We start from the raw sequence: 23,791 nt of genomic DNA on the forward strand, positions 1-23,791 counted from the left end.
AAATTCGGTTACAATTTGTTAAGCATCAGAGCATTTTTACTGAAGAAAAGGCCTGTAAATGTAAAATGTGTTGCAAAGCCTTAAAAAATTTTTCAACTCTTACTCAACATCAAAAAATTTATTTGCAGAGAAGACCTACCAATGTGAAGAATGCAACACACTCAAGAACTTTACTCAACATCACAGTGTTCATACAGGAGATACGCCATGCAAATGCAAAGAATGTGACAAAACTAATAAAAGCTCCAATCTTATTTGTCACCAGTGCACATACCCTCTAGAGATGCCCCACATATGTAAACAAATTTGTGAAGCTTTTAGTCAAAATCCAAGCCTTAAAAATCACCAGAGAATTCATACTGGAAAGAAGATCTACAAATGTAAAGTGTGTGGCAAGAGTTTTAATCATAAATCATCATTTACTGAGCACCAGCGAATCCACACTGGAGAGAAACCCTACACCTGTAATGTATGTGGCAAAGCTTTTAGAAGAAAGTCACATCTTGAGGGCCACAACAGGATTCATACTGGAGAAAAGCCCTACAACTGTAAAGGATGTGGCAAAGCTTTTAAAAGAAAGTCACATCTTCATTGCCACAACAGGATTCATACTGGAGAGAAGCCCTACAAATGTAGAGAGTGTGGCAAGAGTTTTAATCAAAAATCATCACTTACTCAACACCAGCGACTTCACCCTGGAGAGAAGCCCTACAACTGTATAGTGTGTGGCAAAAGTTTTACTACTACAAACACACATCTTGATTGCCACAACAGGATTCATACTGGAGAAAAGCCCTACAACTGTAAAGGATGTGACAAAGCTTTTAAAAGTAAGTCACATCTTAATCGCCACAACAGGATTCATACTGGAGAGAAGCCCTACAAATGTAGAGAGTGTGGCAAGAGTTTTAATCAAAAATCATCACTTACTCAGCACCAGCGAGTCCACACTGGAGAGAAGCCCTACAAATGTAAAGAATGTGGCAAAAGTTTTCATCATAAAATATCACTTACTCGGCACCAGAGGATCCACACTGGAGAGAAGCCCTACAACTGTAAAGAATGCGGCAAGAGTTTTCATCACAAATCATCACTTACTCAGCACCAGCGACTCCACACTGGAGAGAAGCCCTACAACTGTAACATATGTGGCAAGAGTTTTCATCAAAAACCATCACTTAATCGGCACCAGCGACTCCACGCTGGAGAGAAGCCCTACAACTGTAACATATGTGGCAAAAGTTTTCATCAAAAACCATCACTTAATCGGCACCAGAGAATCCACACTGGAGAGAAGCCCTACAACTGTAAAGAATGCGGCAAGAGTTTTCATCACAAATCATCACTTACTCAGCACCAGCGACTCCACACTGGAGAGAAGCCCTACAACTGTAACATATGTGGCAAGAGTTTTCATCAAAAACCATCACTTAATCGGCACCAGCGACTCCACGCTGGAGAGAAGCCCTACAACTGTAACATATGTGGCAAAAGTTTTCATCAAAAACCATCACTTAATAGGCACCAGAGAATCCACACTGGAGAGAAGCCCTACAACTGTAAAGTGTGTGGCAAAAGTTTTACTACTACAAACACACATCTTGATTGCCACAACAGGATTCATACTGCAGAGAAGCCCTACAAATGTTAACTGTGTGGCAAGAGTTTTACTACAAACATACAGCTTGATCGCCACAACAGGATTCATACTGGAGAGAAGCCCTACAAATGTAGAGAGTGTGGCAAAGCTTTTAAAAGAAAGTCATATCTTGATGGCCACAACAGGATTCATACTGGAGAAAAGCCCTACAAATGCAGAGAATGTGGCAAAGATTTTAATCAACAATCATCATTTACTTGACACTAGAGAACCCATACTAGAGAGAAGTCTTAAAATGTGAAGAACGGCAAAGCTTTTAAAATTGAAGATCACATATTACTAAACATTATAGATTTTATTCTGGAGAGAGGTTTTACAAGTGAAAAACATTGCATCAGTGTCTTTAAGGATGAATCAACCCTTATTTCACAGTAGTTTAACACTATTTCAAACCAGTCATATGATAGCACAGAAATTATACAAGTGTAAAATAGATGTCAGAGTCTCCAACAGTTGTTCACACCCTACTCAGGACCTCAGAATTCATATGAGTGAGAGGAAATGTGGAAAAATTTTTGCAAAGCTTTTGGCCATTGATCAAACATTTTTAAAACACTGGAGGATTTATACCATATAGAAACCCAAAGAATGTGTCCAGGACTGTATTCAGTTTCACACATTTTTCAATTTCTGACCTCATACCTCTAGCAAATGTGGAGTAGCATTTGTCCAAAGTATGTACCTTAGATAACAGCAAAATAATTACAAAATACCTTGACAAATATAACAATTGTAATTTTCTTATCTATAGCCCATCCCTAGGAGGGAAAGAATCATTTAAATGTAGAAAATGGGCAATTGCTTTTGATATTTGCTGAAAATTTTCTTAACATCTTGAGCTGATATTGTAGAAATAAGGAAATATAGAGTACTGCATCAGAAATGTCTTAGGTTTATATGAAGTTGTAAATTTTTAATTTTTAGATTTGAACTTAGGGGCATTTAATCAGTAAACTATATCCCCAGATTTTTTTCATCATTTTTATTTAGAGATATGGTCTGCTAAGTTGGTTAGGGCCTCAGTAAGTTATGAAGCCTGGCTTTGAACATGAAAAACTCTTTCTGTAGTTTCTCAAGGGTCACAGGCATGGACCACCATGCCTGTTGTATAGAGCATTTTTACTTATATTTGCATTACATATGTAATTTGTTACTACATAAAAAGTGTGTATTTCTTAATGTTAACCATGTCATGCATTTAATGATGTTATTAGGTCACATACTTCCCACTATTCACTTTGCTAATGGATCGATGCAATAGTAAAACATTCTCTTGGATAAATAATGCTATAACCTGTCCATTAATTATTTCTTGTTTAATCAAGTTTTATTTGGGGAATATTATTTATGTAAATTATCTTTGTAATTATGGAAAATTTCGGACAGTTATAGGAAGGACCTAGGGATATTAAATAATGCCCAGATATCCCTAGTTTGAATTATGACTTTAACATTTCACCTTGTATAGTTGCAGTACTCCCTAAGGGATCTACAACTCTGGAGAGTTATACAAGCTCCCAATTAGGGAGATGAGAAAGGTCCAAGAGACTAGGAGCCAACGTGCATATTCAGGTAAAAGGAGGGTTACTGAAGGGGGAATTAGTCTCAATGTTTCCTGGAGAATCCTCGTGGTCTAGAGGCCCATTCTGACTCTTGGACTGAAGAAACCATGCACTTACTCATGAATTCCATGACGTTCATCACTGAGGAGACTAGACTGACCTCAAGGGTAGGAAAAACATCCCAATATAGGACCACCTCTTTAGTCTTGGCTACTCAGTAGAAAAGTGTAACCAGATACATGTAAAATGATGACTGTAAAAAGAAAAAGACACACTATAGGAGCATTTATGCCCCCACATTTTTTATTTCATTATATATTGTGATTTTATAGACCTTTTTCATTCTATTTTATAACTAACAATATAATGTTTGTTACACTTATTAGATTTTGTGATAGAAGCATGTGCCATGGTCTCCCAGACCCCTCTGCAACGCAGTAATTATAAGATACTATAAACTAACCCTGTCCCTCTTCAGATCTTACAGCTCCAGGAACCCATGACACCACAGAGAGAGAAACAGAATTTTGATAGAAATAAACCTCTAGACTCTCATCTACAAGTCCTGTTCAAAAAGTAAAATCACAATATTCTCTTTATATGTGAGTCCTTAGGGTCAACAAAACACCACGCACGAACATTTTATTTAATTTTATTTGGGAAAATAAATATTGAAATATAATGATTAATTCTAGGAGAATAATATTCACAATATATTTTATTCCAAAGGATAAATCTCTAGGTTTCATGCTTGTCTCCACTCCATGTTATTTTACATAGAAAATTGGCTTCATTTTACATATGAGAGTTTTAACTATATATAAGGCCCGGAGGAAAGATTCGGTACTAGAGGTCTAAGGAAAATACTAAAGATCTTCCCTTTTCATGTGCCTGTATGATGTCTGCATATCCTTGATGAAACAGCTAAAGAATGCCGATTTATCAATGCATCTGGCTTGGTGGCTCACTCATTGGAACCCCAGTGAAGGTGGTATCCAAAAAGATGTTGATGCTTAATTGCAGCCTCAGAATTCCTATATTACACTAACAGCCCTATGCCTGAGTTTGTAGGCAGGGGGTGTAAAGAGGGTTCCTGGTATGGCCTGCAGGCCTGTGTTCAATCTCCTTATGATTTAATTACTGGTAATGTGAGAGTTAAGAGAAAGGAGGATAAATATCTTATAGCCAATAAAAAGTGCAATTTGCCTAATTGCATCAGTAGATACAACAGAGGGAAAGGAATATTAATCCTTCACCAGTCTTCCTTTGTCTTACTACCAGACAAAATTTCAGAGCCAGGGTATGTCTATGCTGGTGTTCAGATTTTACAACAGATGCATGCTCGAGTGACCAGACTTAAGCAAGCTTTTGGACTCATAATTATTGATTATAATTTTTTATTTAATCTCATTCATCACAGTTACTATCTCAGTGGCTATATCTCAGAACATTCAACATGCAAATTTTCTTAATAATTTGGCTCAAAATACATCCAAGGCCTTCAATAATCATAAATATTGATGAAAGTATTGATGCTAACTTGAATGCTTAGAAACTTCTATCATAAATATTAGTAATGAGCTTTCTGCTCTCAAGTTCATGGAAAGGCTTAAATGCCATCTGACTATGAAGGTCTGTATTACTGCAGCCAAATATAAGCCTTACCAATGGGATTTGGAGAAGGTGAAATTATCTAATAGGCATTTGGCATAGAAAATAATAATAGCCTGGATCTTATGGGGTTAAATCACTACATTCAGGATATTCAAAAAAGCAAAATCAATCCTTTGGATCCTACTTCTCTAACTGGAGATACTTCAAGAATGGAATGGCTTTAACACTGGAAACACATTGAAACACTCTGCATGGTATATTATTGGAATGAGATGTCTGCTACTAGTTCTTTTTTGTATTGTGATATAGGTTATCACACCCTCAGACAAGAATCCAAGAACTTAAAATGATGGCTCATCATTTTCTATTGCAAAGTCAAAAGGGGGAATATTCAGGGTGCCACCCGTGAATTACTTGAGGGTCTTCTCTGGGTATGGAGCCATGGAGATTTAGGTCTAACCTGGGGAACTATCCACAGCTCCCCAGAGTGCACTGGATTGCCCAAGACACACGACCCTAAATCTGCTCTACTAGGAAGACCCCTCTTGTAGCTCCAGAGTTGGGCATAACCCATTGGGAACTGCAAAGCCCACCTTCTACCATATTTGTCAAAGAATATTCCATTGAAAACCTTTGATATTCCCTGATATAAATAAAGCAAACATGGGCTTCATTTTGCTCTTTTGAGTGTGGAAGCTTCATCCACAGATGAAGAGTGGCTAGCCCATCCCACCCCCACTTTTAAAATTACTTTCCGTATCCTGTGGAGTTTTTTCTGATTTGCCTTTCTTAGCTTTTATTTTGCAGCCAGACCATTCCACCAAGAGGAACTCTATTTTTACCACCTGCAGTTTTGAACTCATGATCTTCTTTCCTCAGCTTCTCAAGTCACTGTGATTACAGGCCTGCACTACTATGCTGAGATCTTGATTGCTATTTTTATTTAGCACTTTTTATTCTCATCCTATCTGTGTTTTGGAATATAAAGTGAATCTAATGTAGACAGTAGAACAATTTTGTTTGGTTCTAGGTTTTATTCCCAATGGTGCCTTAACACTGGGCTACATCCCCAGCCACTTTTTAATATTATTGTATTTTATTTTCAGACAGTGTTATGCTACGTTTCTGATGCCAGCATCAAACTTGTGATACCCTAGCCTCAGTCTCACAAGTAGCTTAGTGACAGCATTGTTCCACTGTGTCCAGATGATGATGATTTAGACAGGCTCTACATAAGTCACCAGAGTTGCCCTCAAACTTGCAATCCTCTTTCCTCAGCCTCCTGAGTATCTAGAGTCACAGAGGTGTGCTGCATGCCCAACTTGATCAATATATTTTCTAAAATTGGAACAAAGTGGATCTATATGCATTAATAGTAATGAAAAAAAGTAATAGTAATAAACCAAATGCTTCTTATATGTTGCCACTTGTTTTCTACCTATATGTTTTTGGTTCATCAATTTTCCCACTATTTCCTATTAATGATTCATTTTTCTTGTGTACCATTTTTATTTTATTTTTTCTTTTGGCACATGTTTTAGTTTTTCCTTAGTGACTGTTCTGGGAGCTCTAACAACTTAAATTTATGACAATCAGCTTTTATTCATGCCAAATTAGTTTCAATAGTACAGAAAAAATTTGCTGATCTTACAGATTTGTCCCTCAGTCCTGTTTTTATCTTTGTCATAAAATTATTGATTGTTAAAAAGAAACAAGTTCCATTATGTCCTCCCATTGCCTTCCAGCTTCTTGGATTCTCTAGAGAAACACACTAATTCTGTCTTGTTCCTGATCAACTGTTTCTCTCTGACCACTCACGGAATTGCCTCTTGCTATTTGTTTTACAGCAGTTTGACTACTATAGTTTCTCTTATCTGTGGTTTCCCTTTCTCTAAGCTATGGACAATTCCAGAATGAGCAACACATGAGTTTTAAATTGCAAAGTGTTCTGAGTAGCATGATGCAGTCTCATCCCACCTCACCCCTCCAGGGCATGGGCCTCTGCCTTCTCCAGCAGTTTCCCAGTTGATATACTGTTTTTGTAATACTTTTCTGTTAGTTTGAGTTGCCATCTTTGTTGAGAGACTGACTGTCATGATAGTGTTCCACTTGTGTAGAGAGAACATCTATCCAATTACTCATGAACCAAATTCTGTTTATGCCCATGTTGCATTGTTAGCACCTTGGAGCCTAAGAATAGAAGGCACACCTTCACCCTCTCCTAATGGAAAACATGATTTCCCACGACACTGTGACCCAAGAAGTTGAGATGTGTTTAATAAGCTTAAGATGATCCTGTTTCACAAATAACCTCAGGAGAAAGTACCAGTGACTAGGAAGTCAATTCTACTTCATTATAATGCTAAAATGTCCAATCAGGAAGGAAGTTGAACCATGTTTCCATAGTATATGGTTGTATGCTAAAGTGTCCTTAAGAATGGCTCCTGTGTAACCAATGCAGTCTGGTGCATGCCTAACTCCCAGGATTAAACCTGATTTCATCTGACAACACAAGGTAACCCTCCACCCCCGCCACAATGCCACCATGATCTGAGGGATGAGGTATCAGTCCCTGGACATAATGAGGAGCCAGTGGAGGCCCTTGTTCTCTCCAAAAGGAAAATGCTATAGTCGTCATCCATGGAAGAATTTAAGCCTCATTCTCATACGATGTAATACATTCAGAAGCACATATTTCTCATGATCCTGGGCTGATATTCTGCAACCTCTACCAATTACTAGACTGTGAGAGTTTGAAAGCTTTTTAGAAGAAATTTCAGTGGTCAATTCTGCTCATTATCTGTTTTTGGCACCAGGGAAAATTTATTTTTTAACCCAGGGCTGCTTAACCACTGAGCCACATCCCCAGGCCGGCCCTTTTTTTAAAATATATACTTTATTTAGATACAAGGTATCACTTGGTTACTTAGTCCTTACTAAGTTTCTGAGGCTATCTTTGAACTCTGGATCCTCCTGCCTTAGCCTCCCAGGTTGCTGGGATCATGGGCATGCACCATTCTGCATGGCTCAGTTAATTTTCCTTAATGATAAAAATAATGATTGTTTTGATAAGGGTTGAAGTCAAGAAGTCAGAAGTTGTTTTTGATTTATTTTTAGTCTCCAACAGTTTAAGCAAGAGCCAGTAAGGGTCTGTACCAGTGCTGGATGAGAAGAGAGTTATAGAAAAACATCCATATGAAGTTGATTGCAAGTAATAGAATGGATATCTGGCCAAGGACAAGGAGTCAAAGGCCACTTCAAACGTCTTGGTGACAAAAATGTGAAAACCCAGATAAAAAACAAGTTTGTGGGAGGAGAAAAGTGAAGACCAAGTCCAGCAGTGGAGATGTCTTGCAGTTTTCATTCACCATAGGTGGGTGATTTGTTCCAGGCCAGCAATCCCCAAAGGATTGCAAAGTGCACAAATTTATGTATACAGTTTGCAGACAGCCTGCTCACATCCTCCTGTAAGTTAAATAATCTCTGGGTCACTAATACAATTTGATACAGGGTTGGGCTGGGGCTCGGTTGCAGAGTGCTCACCTAGCACTTGTGAGGCACTGGATTTGATCCCCAGCACCACATGAAAATAAATAAATAGGAAAAAGGTATTGTATCCATCTACAACTAAGAATATCTTTAAAAAAAAAACTGGTTCAAAGTAACCAGTATGTAAGTAGCCATTATACCATTGTCATTACTTGGGAGAAAGTCTATACATTTACTTGGTACATGAGCAAAACATGTTCAAATCCTTCCCATACACCAGGGTTTGAGACCTTGGGGGCAGAATCCAGGCATGTGGCCACAGGTATTTCCAATCCCTGGAGAACACCCAGGGCAGGTTGTCTAGAAAAGGCTTAGAAATATGTTGTAGGAATTCCAATAACATCTGGCCCAGAGAGAGAGGCAAGTAGAGGGTCAGAGATGGCACCTGGGAAAGCAAGGGGTGACAGGCAGAGCCTTGAGTTTTGGGGTGGCAAAGAGGACAGGCAGAACCTCTGGGGACACAGGGACGGTGGACAGGTATTGTGATGGGGAAACACTGAATTCTTGAGGAAGCAGACGGAGAGAAAATATGTCCCCATTAATAAAATAAAAGAATGAGGACAGAATAGATTTAGAAGCTCAGGAAGTCTTGACATCCAAACTCCTCCTCCATTCCAGAAGATTGCATTTCCCTTTCTGAGCAGAACACACAGTGGGTTTTTTTGTTTTGTTTTTGTTGTTCACTGGTTTTGAAAGATGATTTATGGCCCATAATTGAGGTTTTCTCTAGTTGCTGGTCACACAGTACTGGTCTCCACTTTTTTCCATTTTTCATGAATATCTAACACCTGGCCTAATAGTGGATAGTAAATTTATAAGCCAGTGATTGTATTTTTAAAATGCAAAATTATTATGGAACTCTATAGGGTGATACATAATTGGTTCTCAAAGATGCAACTCATCCCTGCTTTAGTTTATCTATTTGCCTATTTTTAGTGCTGGTGGTGGCTCTACCACTCAGCTACATACTGAGGCTGATGGATGTGTAACATGCAGACATGATTGATGGGATCATGCAGGTCAAGGAGTCATTTTATAAACCTGGCCCTCTTTACAGACCCCCAATTTTCTTTTAGAAGAGTAATTTACCTAGAGCCCTGCCTGGGCCAAGTCAATGTCCAATCTTCCATTCCTCAGCCAACAACCTGTGATTTCTGTTAGAAGTGATTTCTACTCTGCTTGAGAACACAAGTTACCCTGGAGGGAATAAGTTCTGGGACACTTTCACAGACCAGACTCCAGAACTCAAGGAGATAGGATGATTGCACCTAAGCATCAAGTATGTAAGAACCATTCCAGACCAGCATGAGCCAAAGTGACCTAGTTGTCCTGGATCTTTGGCATGTCAACTTCCTGTTCCTGTAACTAATGTGCATCTGCTAACTACTATTTCAGACACATCCCTCACTCTATCAGGTATTAGCTTATTTAAAGACATAGGGAAGGGAAAGAGATACACTCTCAAGTGGGAATGTCCTCTCCAATACTATGTTGTGCCCCTATTTTCCTACTGGTCCCAGAAAAATTCCAATGAAAACTGGTCAGTGCAGACCAAGGTGACTTAAGGGTTGCATTTATATATGTAGAATATCATCTTCAACTTTTTTTTTTAAATAAGTTTTTTCTGTTGATTTTTTAAAAACTAAATGACAACAGAATGCATTACAATTCTTTATTACACATATAAAACAGTTTTTCATTGCTTATTTATATATAAAGTATGTTGACACCAATTTGTGTCTTCATACATGTACTTTGGATTATGATGTCCATCATATTCCACCATTCTTGCTAACCCCCTGCCCCCTCCCTTTCCCTTCCTTCCCTATTTCCTATCTAGAATTCATCTATTCCTCCCATGCTCCCCCTTCCTACACCACTATGAATCAGCCTTCTCATATCAGAGAAAATATTCCACATTTGGTTTTTTTTGGATTGGCTAACTTCACTTAGCATTATCTTCTACAACGCCATTCATTTACCTGCAAATGCCATGATTTTATTCTCTTTTTTTCCCAAATAAAATTCCATTATGTATATATAACGCATATATTTTTTTTTAATCCATGCATCCTCTAAAAGGCATCTAGGTTGGCTCCACAGTTTAGCTATTGTGAATTGTGCTGCTGTAAACATTGATGTGGCTGTGTCCCTGTAGTATGCTGTTTTTAAGTCCTTTGGGTTTAGACTGAGGAGTGGAATAGCTGGGTCAAATGGTGGATCCATTCCCAGATTTCCAAGGAATCTCCATACTGCTTTCCATATTGGCTGCGCCAATTTTCAGTACCACAAGCAATGTATGAGTGTATCTTTTCCCCACATCCTCACCAACACTTATTGTCATTTGTCTTCATAATAGCTGCCAAAATAAAAGTTTTTAAAACAGTAAATTCACACACACACACTTGGGTTTAGCTTTGGTGTCTCTGGACAAGACCCTGTGGAGTAGGAACCTACAAAAACAATGTAATCCTACTGCCAGTTATGAACTAGGAAATTGTCCATGGGCAGGCCTCTGGAATCACACACAGCATCTCCCATAAAGTTGAGGATCCAATCGGGTGTGAGGCCTAGAGATGTCAGAGAAGCCTCACTGTTTCCTCCCTTTCTTTTGATAGTGATTTCTGGGCCAATAATATTTCCTCTACTTTGACTATATTTTATGTATTATCTAAAATCCTTTCTTGCTTTTTTATTTTTATTTTTAAAAATAGTTTTTAGTTGGACAGGATACCTGTATTTTATATATTTCTTTGCAATGTGGTGCTGAGGATCGAATCCAGTGCCCCACAGGTGCCAGGCAGGTGCTCTGTCATTGAGCCACTACCCCAGTCCCTTGTTTATAATTTCAAAGTTTTGTGGGCATTCCTGCATTCTGGTGATTTATGAACCTTCTCCTTTAAGGTTCATTGTAAATTTCTTCTTGCCATCCCAGCATTTCTGTCCCAACCCGACATGTTCCACAGTTATTTGTGGACCTCAAGTGTAACTACAGGAACGATTAAATGATCATTTAGTTTTCAAAGCAAATAGGGCAGTGTTTTCAGGATGGAAGTCTTAAGAGAATGCTCATTATTAGATTTCTATTTTTACTTATGTATTTAGCCATGGACTCTCTTAGTTTTTGCAGTGATCCACAAACCTGGTCCACAAACCAGCAGATTTCAGAAAGTTTTCACGTTGACAGCTATTTTAAAATAGTTGCATTCTGATCGAGGCACATTTTACCAAGGGGAAATATTAAGATGCTTTTAAAGTGCTCATGAATTTTCCTGGCTAGAATATTGCAGAGGGTTTTGCCAGTTTTCTTGCCACATTGTTTATCTCATTTGTGCTGAAAAACCTGTCAGATGCAAGGAATGCACCCCAGAAGCAAGCTCCTGCAGCTGACCACCCACAGACCCACACACCAACTGATCCAATTCTCCATCCCCAATTAATTGGGTGTCAGGTGCTGTTGGATTGTTAATTATTGGGTAAAACCCAGTGTTTTGCCCCTAAGGAGCCAAAGGTCTAGCTTGTTGGTTATTGGAACCACTGAGTTGGTTATTCACTTTTCCTTGCCTCTCATGACAAATCTGAGCTCCATACACGGTCCTATATCTAGTGGCACTGTGGCTTAGGAACATCTCTCATTTTGGTTAAGAAAACCAACAGCAATAATAATATCCCTCTTGGTCGAAGGCAGGGTTCTGGCCCCAAGGTGTCCCTGGCTTTTTCCCTCTTCTCACCCACATAATCTTCTCCTCATCCTGGGCAAGACAACCGTGTACTGCAAATCTCTGGAATCCTGGGCATGTGCCTTCACCTTACCCGTCTTCCTTCAAGAGAAATGTTCCCATTTCACAAATGCAGCAAAACTGGTCCCCCAAATACCTGGGCTACTGTTACTGAGAAACAAAAGTAAAAAATAGTGAAAATGGGGGCTGGGGCTGGGGCTCAGCCATAGAGCTCTCGCCTAGCACGTGCGAGTCACTGGGTTCCATCTTCAGCACCACAGAAAAATAAATGGATAGAATAAAGGTATTGGGTCCAACTCCAATTAGAAAAAAATATTTTAAAAAATAAATACTGAAAAGGCAATGTATCTAGCAATTTTGGAAATGCAAATTGAAACTGCATTGAGCTTCCCTTTCACTCCAGTCAGAATGGCAATTATCAAGAATACAGTAACAAATTGATGAGGATGTGGGGAACAGGGAATGCCCACACCTTGTTGGAGAAACTGCACATTGGTGTAACCTCTCTGGAATGCAGGATGGAGATTCCTCAAGAAAGGAGCACTGGAATACCCTCTGACTCACTTATCCCACTCCTCAGTATATATATCCAGAGGATTTAAAATCAGCCTACTACAGGGACACAGCCACGTCAATGTTTATGATAGCACAATTCACACTAGCTAACCTATGGAGCCACCCTAAATGCCCGTCAACAGATGAATAGATAAATTTTGGTATATATACATGGTGGAATATTACTCAGCTTTAAAAAAGGATGACTTCATAACACTGGCCAGTAACTGGAGATTATCATGCTAAAGTAAAATAAGATTCCCCAAAACCCAAAGGTCACATGTTTTCCCTGATATGTGTTATCTATATCACAAGGAAGGTGGGAGGCAAGAAGAGAAGTTCAGTAGATGAGATAAAGGCCAGGGAAAACAGGAAGGGAAGGGAGATAAGAACAGGAAAGACAGCATGAATGGACCATAATGTTCCTATTTAAATATATGAAAAGACCTAAGTGAATCGGCCCATCATGCCACCCACATGAATGGGGTCCTAAGGAGAATAAGTTATATTTTATGTTTGGATAATTTTACCAAAATGGACTCTATGGTCATTTATATCTAAGAAGAACCAATAAAACAGAAGAAGATAAAACGTACTGAAAAGGTCCATGGGACCAAATTGATAACATCATAGCCAGATTAGGAAATGTCTTTAGGTACATTCCAGAATTTTCTAAACTGCTCCCCCATTGGATGCTGCCAAAGGTGTTGGAGCCTGTGGGAAGGTGGAGGTTCAGGGCGCTGCATGGAGAAGAAAGGACCCCCCCCCTCATTCATCTGCAGGTGCAGGCCTCCCAGGGGGCAGGTAACCTCGAGGCCTCCACAGTTAACTAAGGCAGAGTGGAGGGGGGTGTGTTGACTCTATAGAGATATTTACCAGATTAGGAAAACCTGGAATTGGCTTTCCTGGACTCCCAATCAAACCCAAATTGTTTTTCCTTAAAGAGACAGACCCTTGAGCCCCTCTTAAAGAGAAGTCATCTCTGTATTATGTGACTTTTTGCATCCCTGATTTGGGGGTGACAATACTGGGGCTCTCTTTGGAAACACATTGGCTTTGTTTGCATCAAGACAAGCAGGTAGGGTCTGTCTTTTTTTTCTATTTCTTTTTTCTTGTCAAGTGCAGATTCAGCTGATACTAAAAATGCACACCTGGGAAGGGGGTCTCTGGTTTTAGGAGGCAGGATCCCATTGCCTGGGATCCAGGGGACTGGCAGGAACCAGGGAGAGCACCCAGGGTGGCCTTGATCTGTGCAAGGCTGTTATCTTGTGGCCACCACAGGTAATTCTCTCAAAAAGAAAAAAAAAAAGTGGCACATGCCTGTCATTGCAGTTGCTGGGGAGGATCAGGCAGGAGGATGGGGAATTCAAAGCCAGCCTCACAAAAACAAAGTGCTAAGCAACTCAGTGAGACCCTGTCTCTAAACTTCAAGCTAGGGCTGGGGAAGGGGCTCAGAGGTCGAGTCCTCTGAATTCAACCCCCAGTGTCCAGAGAGCAAGGGAGCCCAGTGCAGCTGGGGTTTACCCAGGTCTGTGTTCTCCTGGTCTCTTCTGTGCTTATCTAATTACTCTGCCTCCAGCCTCAACGTGGGATGGAGATACAGATTCAACTCAGGTGGAGGAAAATCAGCTCTAATGCTGCCAACCTGGTCGGAGCCTCCTCCAGGGCGCCTGCCAAACCCAGTCCAGAGGCTCCACCACTGGGCAATTCCCAAGGGGTGAAAGGCCAGTTTTGCTTGGAGAATTTTGCAGATAAACAGAGGACAAGCCAGCACCCCTGGGTGGTGTTATTATAGGAGGAGGCCCAGCTGATGAAACTGTCAAGAAATGACTTCAGTTTCCTAACTTCAAAATCCAACAGAACTTAGAATTCTGGTCACCCTAACTCTGACCCAATGCCGAAACCTCAAAAGGAAAAGAAAAAAGCTGCATCCAAACCCTGCCATTGTTGTTTCCTCCTTGACTGGAGCAGATATCACCCCGCCCCGCCGGTCAGTCAAAAAGAAGGCTCCCTGGGCTCAGGCTGTGGAGAGCTGAGACTGACTGATTCCCTGTCCAATCAGAAACCTCCGTGCTGAGCGCTGTCCAATCCTGAGTATAGCCAGCGAGCAGGAGGCGGGCCTCCGCTCTTGGAGTGAGGTTTATATCTCCATGGTCTGTGGTTCCACTCAGATTCCTGCAGTTGGACTCCAGGCTTCGCTGGTGCCCACGATCCGGGTGGCCCTGCCATGCAGGGGCTGAAGCTCCCCAGTCCAGGCTTGCCTGCTGGGCACCAGAAAATGGTGAGTGTGCAGTGGCACCTGATTCCTGGACAGGGAGGTTCAGGAGGGAGGTTCTGCAGGGAGGGCCTCTGGTGGAACTGGCTGTGGCGGGAACCCGAGCTGTCCGACCCCGATTCCGGGCGCTCTCTGAGACCATAGGCCTGAACCCATTGGGGACAGCGCCCATCAGTCCCCCTGGCCAGCCGGGTTAGGAGCGTGACAGTGGCGGAGACCCCTCGCAGCCTCCCCATCCCCAGTTGCAGCCTCAGCCCTTGCTGAGTCCTATCTATCTGACAGGTGAGCAGGGCTGCCTGGTGTCTTCCTGGGCTGTGGTGATTGACAGGTTGATCACTGGAAGACTCCAATCTCTGAGCCTGGCGATGGCGCACACCTGTCATCCCAGTGGCTGGGGGTGGGGGCTGATGCAGAAGGACTGCGAGGTCAAGGCCAGCCTCTGCAGCTTGGCGAGGCACTTGGAGACTCAGCGAGACCCTGCCTCGAAATAAAATGCAAAATAGGCTGGGGATGGGGCTCAGTGGTAGAGTGCCCCTGAGTTCAATGCCAGGTACCCCCCCACACCAAAAAAAATAAAATCAAATCTTCAAACCCCGTTTTCCTGCAGGAAGGGAGCTGCAGTGAACAGGGATCTCGCTTATTCCTGAGCTAGTTTTGTGGAGTTTATCTGTTTATTTTTATTTGTTTGTTTTATTTTGTTTTGGTTGTTAACAGAAGGGTGCTTTACCACTCAGCTCTGTCCCTGGTAGTTTTTACTTTTTATTCTGAAGGCGGATCTAGCTAAGTTGCTGAGGGTGGCCTGGTTAGGGTTTGATTGATAATGAATTTTCCATTGCAATTAAGTGTATGATTTTTACATCCACGTGGATTCGTGGGTGGACTTTGTTTACGTTGTGATTCCTCGATGTCAATTGTGACAGTACAGCTTCCCAATGCATATGTTAGGTAATGACTTCTTCTTCTTTTTTTTTTTTTTTTTTTTTTTTGCTCTTATAATTTTTTGCTGTTATAATTCAAATTTTCTTGGTTAAGTTTACATATATTTAACAGTGGATGAATTTTAGGACTGGATGCTTCCATTAAGAGTAAAGCATGCTGGATTGTTTATTAGTGCATCATAGTTATATTTAATACCACATGCATATGGCACCCGTGTAAAACTTACCCATGGTATTTTATACTATTTTTAAGCTGAATGTACAATGACTATTAATGTATTATCCTGGTCATATGAACTGATTTGAGTACGTCTACTTCAGTGGGGGACTATCAAGTGTCTTTAATGGCCAAACAGTTTCCACAAATAGTTAAGAAGCACTTAAACTCCTTAAGTTTATTAGAATTCTTTTGTTTCCTATCTTCATTGATACTATTTAATTTCTCTGATAGGGTTTTATTTTACATTTCTCAGATTTCTAAAGATGTTGGATTCTTTTTATTCTCATTATGGAACACATGGGTATCTCCTGGACAAATTGGCAGCTCAAGTCTCCTCCCTGAATTTCTTCTGTGGTGGATTTCAGAGTGTGGTGACTCTGAGAATCACCACTCCATGGACCCTTTTCCTACCCAAGGGGGCTGGGATCTGCAGAGTTCTCAGTTTTTCCCCCTGAGTTTTGCTTTCTTTTTGGGGGGGTTGCGGTGCATAGTGGATTGAACACAGAGCTCCTTTACCACAGAGCTAGATCCCTCCTACTTTTTATTATTCATCTTGAGACAGACGCTGAGTCTGGCCTAGAACTTGTGCCTCAGCCACCCCAGTGGCTGGGATTACAGGTGTGGCCCTCCTGCCTGGGTCCCCCTGAATGTTCTAAATGTGAGGGAAGCAAAAGTTCAGATGCAGAACCCCATCTCCCAGACGTAACCTGTACATATGTAACAATGAATTCCTCAAATTCAAGTCCCCTGTCCCCATTTCCAGTAAAAATATGTGTGTGCATGTGTGTGTGAATGTGCATTCTCCATTTCTCTCCCAGGCTAGACCCATGGTCAGAATGTCTTTGGGCTGAGTGTCCCCCCTATGGACTGCATGTCCCAGGGGGTCTCATGTCCTCTGTGATATTTTCCTGGACCTGTTTTGGCTCTGCCTGACATGAGCATCCCACACTTGGCTCATCTGAGGTCTCTTGAGCACCTGGAAAATATCAGTCACCTGTTGACCTATGAGCAGGTGCATTTTGGGGAAGTAGTTTCTCAGGGGAGTAGGTGACTGCCCTGCAGCTGGGAGGAGTCTCCTTATCTAGAAGCCACTTCAGTTCTTCCTTCGTCCTGGCTCCTGTGTATTCTGGAACAGCGATGGGCATGCAGCCATTTATTAACACACTGGTTCAAGTTCCTTTGGAAATGTGTCCAGAGTGGTTGTTACTCTGTTAGGTTTTAAAGAACTCGATGTTATTTTTTTTAAAAGGCTGCACTAAGCTTATATTCTAGCCCTGTGTGAGCGGGTCTTTCTCCAGATCCATGTCATTGGAAGACTAGTTCCTTCACCTGTTTTGTAGGAGCCTTTCCCACAACTGGGCTCAGGCTGCAGAAGGTCTCCTACTTGGCTGATGACTGAATTCCTGATGCAATTCTTTAGAACCCAGGCTTCCTGTGCTCTCTGCAAGAAGGTGGTGTGAGCCTATTCTAGAAAGAAACGGGGAGCTTTGGTATTAATCCTTTTTCTTCAATCCTGGTGTGTGTGTGTGAGGGGGGAGATCATACTCCATGGAAGTGCTTGCAGCCAATGTGAAGCCCTTCCTTTGGGATCCAGGGAGATTTGCACATGCACAGTTGCCATTGCTCCCAAAGCTTGGTGGGTTAGGACGGAGTCCATGGGATGGGGAAAAATGTTGGGACTCTGAGTGCTTGGACATACTCCTTCCAGAAAGAACTGGTCAGGCCTGGAGTTATTACTGAGGTAGGGGGGAGAGGGCTCAGGCAGGGCTGCTAGTGGACTGCATTTGTCCTGTCTACCTTCAGGGACTGGCTAGAGAGGAGCTGGACTTTTAGCAATCACAGTTTGCAGATCACACTGGCAAATCCCTTCTAGGGATAAACTGGGACCCTTGATCTTACTCCCCTCTGCCCTGCTGGCATGGATAAAGCTCATGACCCACCACAGCCATAGAAAACCACCCCTTTTCTCTCGTCCTGATACTCGTGTATATCCAGCTCTTTCTTCTATGAGCACCAGACAAATTGTGTTTCCAGCTACAAATCATTTAGTGTCCACTGTGCTCCATTTGTGACCCCAAGCAGTCTTCCTCTACCCTGGGTGATACTGGATTGGGGTATTCTGTCCCAATTATATGGCACATTGCTCAAGGCAGGACTAATGCCCAAGTGTCCCCCAACTTTGCCTGCCCTTTGGATGGTAGAGATTTTCTCAGTGGTCCAATGCATAGGTCTCTCAATCCAGGTATAACTTTATTTAAGAGGGACTCAAAACAGAAGTATTTATTTGGTATATCCATGTGTGGAGAGAATCCAGGAGCCTCCTATTCTGGTATAATTTTGAAACATAATCCTACACACTACGTGCTTTTTCAGGGTGCGGGAGTATAATCCAGTACCACACACGTCCTGCACCCAAGCCCTACCAGTGCTCTGTGCCTCCAGTTCCCACACCTCCCTTCACGTTGGGTTGTCTTGTTCATTCACATCAAGTCCTCTGCTGGAGATGGTTGCATTTATGTAGGACTTTTCATTGCACTTAATAATAAAAATGACATTTACATACATGTGGAGTCATCTATAAAATTTCTGCATTGTGATTTTTTTGGTCCTCAAATTACTGCAATATGATAATTTTATAACATGCATTAGTGCCTGATAATGATAGCTCCAGCTTCTGCTCTTCGAGTTCAAAATTCTTGGCTAATTTCATATCGATTTAACCTTCCAGGAGAATTTTCAAACTGTTTGCTTTGGTCCATTCTTCAATGAAAAGGAAATCATGGTAAAATTTTGATGGTGTGTTATCCTAGATGAACCTGAGGGATGTGGCCATCTTTATAAGGAGGGATTTTATCATTCAGTCTCTTATGTGCTGATCTGTATTTGCATTTCTTCAAATTCTGCAGATGTACTATTTATGTACGCTTATATGTGAAATGTGATATGTATATAACATCGATATAAAACTGACATTGTTCCATAGTATTTGTCAAACTGTATGCAATATGGCAAAGAAAATGTGACTGATTGTCAGAAATGGTTATTTTCCTTAGTTTCTTATTTATCTATTCCCAATGGACGTTCTCTGTCACCAGGCCCTGGGTCTCAGCTCTGGAGGAGCATGCTGTGTCCCCATATGAACAGGTGCTGTAGTGTCCACATCTGTTTCTGTGGACCTTCATTATAATCCCACTTGTTCTTCAACACTGTCTCAATTTGTGTGTACAATGTGACTTTATTTTACAATCCCTCCTTTCTAAAGACGTTGATTGCTTTGTGATGATGGGACATTTAGATACCTGCTATTTGAAGGGTCTGTTCACAGCTCTTGCCTGCATTTCTCTCCCAGTCTCTGTACTAATTTCTTAGAAGAGTTTGGTTAAAGGTGAGGCAATTGTTTTCTTTCATCTGTCACTTATCCTTGTACTCTTTAGTGGCATCATTTGAGGAATAGAGTTTTTATTTTCAATACAATTTATGAATTTAAAACTATTCTTTCCCCCTGTAACTTTGGAAAAAAAATGACTTTTTTTTTTCTGTTCTTGTTTTTCTTTTGTAAAAAGGGCGGTTGGAACCAGGGTGTCCTTTACTGAACTATACCCTCAGCCCTTTTAAAATTTTTATTTAAAAAATTTGAATTTTTAAATTTTGTCTTAATTTTTTAAAATTACTACTACCTATTTTTTTTTTTAATTTAGGCAGGATTTCACTCGGGTGCTGGGGTCAGCTTCACAATTGTGATCCCCCCGCCTCAGATTCCAGACCACTGGATATATTAGGTGTGTAGCACCACATGCATTCTGTCTCACAATTTCTTTCTTTCTTTCTTTTTTTCTTTCTTTCTTTCTTTCTTTCTTTCTTTCTTTCTTTCTTTTCTTTCTCTCTCTCTCTCTCTCTCTCTCTCTCTCTCTCTCTCTCACACACACACACACTCTTTTTCTCTCTTTCTCTCTCTCTCTCTCTGTCTCTCTTTCTCTTTCCGTGTCTGTCTCTGGCTCTGTCTCTTTCTTTCTTTTTCTCTCTTTTCTCTTTTTCTTTCTCTCTGTCTCTCTCCCTCTGTCTCTCTCCTTCTCTCTCTCTCTCTCTCTCTCTCTCTCTCTCTCTCTCTCTCTCTCTCTTCTGTCTCTGTCTCTCGATATTTTTTAGGTCATGATTTATTTTTTTAGGTTTTTTATATTTTTTTAATTTTATTTTTTCAAATACATGACAACAGTGGAATGCATTACGATTCTTATTACACACAGAGCACAATTTTTCATATCTCTGTATATAAAGTATGTTCACATCAGTTTATGCCATTATACATGTACTTTTTTTGCATTGCAATTCTTAATGAACATATATATCAATTTTTGTATTGCTGTATATAATGTATGTTGACGCCCAATTCAAGTCTTCATACATGTACTTTGGATAATGGTGTCCATCACATTCCATGATCCTTGCTAATCCCCTGCCGCTCCCTATCCCTCCCTCCCCTCTTCCCTATCTAGAATTCATCTATTCCTCTCATGCTCCCCCTCCCTACCCTACTATAGTAAGCCTCCTTATATAATAGAAAACATTCGGCATTTTTTTTTTGGGGGGGGATTGGCTAAATTTACTTAGCATTATCTTCTCCAATGCCATCCATTTACCCGCAAATGCCATGATTTTGTTCTTTTTTAATGCTGAGTAATATTCCATTGTGTATATATGCCACATTTTCTTTATCCATTCATCCACTGAAGGGCATCTAAGTTGGCTCCACAGTTTGGCTATTGTGAATTGTGCTGCTAAAAACATTGTGGCTGTGTCCCTGTAGTATGGTGTTTTTAAGTCCTTTGGGTATAGACTAGGGAGTGGGGTAGCTGGGTCAAATCGTGGTTCCATTCCCAGTCACTTTGTCAATTTTTAATTGCTTCTTTTGTTTCAGTTCCATTGATTTCATCTCTGATTTTAATTGTTTTCTGTCCTTTACTGCTTTTGGTGTTGATTCATTTTTCCTAAAATATAATTTTAGGTCATTTTTTGACTTTTTTCTTTTTTTAAGTGATGAACTCCATGCAATGAACATTCTTCTTAGTAATGCCTTCATAGTGTCCCAGAGATTTTGACATGTTTTATCTGTGTTCTCATTCACCTCTAAGAATTTTAAATCTCCTCTTTGATGTTTTCTGCAAACATTTGTTCATTCTCCAGGTATAGGAGTAGCTTCTATTTTTATCATTGATATATAATTTCATTCCATTATGATCTGATAGAATGCAGGGCAGTATCTTTATTTTTCTGTATTTGCTTAGAGTTGCTTTTTGGCATAATATATGGTCTATTTTAGAGAAGGATCCATTTGCTAAGAAGAAAGTATCTTCGCCTGTTGAAGGATGAAATATTCTATGTATGTCAGTTAAATCTAAGTTATTGATTGTATTACTGAGTTCTATAGTTTCTGTTTGGCTTCTGTTTGGAAGATTTATCCAGTGGTAAAAGAGGTGTTTAAAGTCACCCAGAATTATTGTCTTGTGTCCTACTTGGCCCTTGAACTTGAGAAGAGTCTGTTTGAATATAAAGGCTACATTGTTTGGGGCATAAATATTTGTAATTGTTCTGTCTTGTTGGTGTATGGTTCCCTTAAGCAGTATGAAAGGTCCTCCTTTATCTCTTCTGATTAACTTTCACTTGAAGTCCACATTATTTAATATAAGGATGGAAACCCCTGCTTGCTTCCACAGTCCATGTGAATGGTATGTTTTTTAATATTTATTTTTTATAGATGGACACAATACTATTTATTTTTATGTGGTGCTGAGAATCGAACCCAGGGCCTCACACATGCTAGGTGAGTGCTCTACCCCTGAGCTCCAGCCTGAGTGATATATTTTTTTTCCAACTTGTCACCTTCACTCTGTGGGTGTCTTTTCTTATGAAATGAGTTTCTGGAAGGCAGCGTATTGTTGGGTCTTTTCTTTTTTTTTTTTTAATCCAATCTGCCATCTGTCTTTTGATTGTGAGTTTTGGAAATTAACATTCAGGGTTACTATCGAGACATGATGTGTATTCCCAGTTATTTTTGTTTATTTTTGATATTTAACTTGACTTGGTTTCTCTTTGATAGGTTTTTCCTTTAGAGTGATACTTCCCTTTTCTTATTTTTTAATTGTTTATTTCCTCCTCAAGGATGTTCTGTAGTGCAGGTTTCTAGATTTAAATTCTTTTAACTTTTGTGTATCATGGAAGGTTTTTATGTTTGCATAAATATAACATCTAAATTGAAATCTAATTGCTAATCAAAATTTAATTTTGCTGGGTATGATTCTTGGTGGGCATCTGTTTCTTTCATGACTTGGTATATGTTGTTGCCGGATCTTGTAGCTTTCAGGGTCTCAGTTGAGAAATCAGAGATCACGATTGGTTTCTCCCATATATAACCTGATTCCTTTCTCTTGTGGTTTTTAAAATACTCTGCTTCTCCTGTTTGCTAGGTGTTTTCATTATAATGTGCCTTGGTGTGAATCTGTTGTGATTTTGTTCATTTGACATCCTGTAAACTTCTTGTATTTGATTTTACAATTCAGTCTTCATGTTTGGAAATTTTTCTGATATTATTTCATTGAAAAGATTGTCCATTTCTGTAGTTTGGAACTCTATGCCTTCCTCTGTCCCAATAGTTGTTAAATTTGGTCTTTTCATGTTATTCCATAATTCTTGAATGTTCTGCTCATGGTTTCTTACAATCTTCACTGGGGTCAACTTTATTTATCAAGATTATATATTTTTCTTTCAATGTCGGAGGTTCTGTCTTCCAAGTGATCTATTCTGTTGGAGATGCTTCCTATTGAGTTCTTAATTTGGTTTACTGTTTCCTTCATTTCAAAAATCTGTTTTTTCAGAGTCTGTATCTCTTTATATCTTTTGCTTTCTGTATTTGCTTATGTAGCTCTTTATCAAAATGTTCCTTTGTTGCCTGTATTTGCTCTCTTACATCATCCTTTAATTCACAGAAAATTATGTACCTCCTCCATTCCTTCTGTTATTTCTTCTGCTGTTCTGTCCCTGGATTCTAATAATGTAGCATCATTATTTGGGCAGATTCTTCTTGGTCTTTCATGTTGCTCATGCATCTTCCCTTCCATTTGTGTTTTCAAGGTGTTACATTTTTGCCCTGTAGGCTTATAGTGTCCACAAAGGGTTCCAATTCCTTTCTTTTTAAAAAAATTATTTATTTTTTTTAAATATACAACAGTGGAATGCATTACAATCCTTATTACACACATACTGCACAATTTTTCATATCTCTGTATATAAAGTATATTCATGCTATTTTATGCCATTATACATGTACTCATTTATTTCTGCATTACAACTCTTAATACACATATAACACAAGTTTTCATATCTGTTTGTATATAAGGTATGTTGATACCAAATTCAAATCTTCATACATGTTTTTGAATAATGATATTGATCATATTCCACCATCCTTCCTAATCCCCTTCCCCCTCCATTTTCCTCCCTCTTCCCTATTTGAATTAATCTAATCCTCCCATACTCTCCTTCCCTACCCCACTGTTAGTCACCCCCCCATATATCAGAGAAAATATTTGGTATTTGTTTTTTGTGGGATTGGCTAACTTCACTTAACATAATATTCTCTGACTTCATCCATTTACTGGCAAATGCCATGTTTTTATTCTCTTTC

The 23,791-nt window shown here is 40.0% G+C and overlaps 1 protein-coding gene across 3 annotated transcripts in view; it reads left to right on the top strand.

The window, feature by feature from the left end:
- Positions 1 to 23,791, top strand: part of LOC308633321 (uncharacterized protein) — a 106,261-nt gene that overhangs the window by 20,559 nt on the left and 61,911 nt on the right. For 2 of the 3 annotated variants that reach the window (XM_081265919.1, XM_081265920.1), the window contains one exon: positions 129 to 4,213. In XM_081265919.1, the coding sequence (XP_081122045.1) occupies positions 129 to 1,651 (1,523 nt within the window). In that variant the 3' untranslated portion in view covers positions 1,652 to 4,213. Of the gene's footprint in view, positions 1 to 128; positions 4,214 to 14,851; positions 14,962 to 23,791 lie in introns of those variants that run through there. The other variant, XM_081265921.1, reaches the window with a different exon arrangement.

The sequence above is a fragment of the Spermophilus citellus genome (genome assembly GCF_964194105.1).
Source record: "Spermophilus citellus genome assembly, chromosome: 14".
Classification (NCBI taxonomy): Eukaryota; Metazoa; Chordata; class Mammalia; order Rodentia; family Sciuridae; genus Spermophilus; species Spermophilus citellus.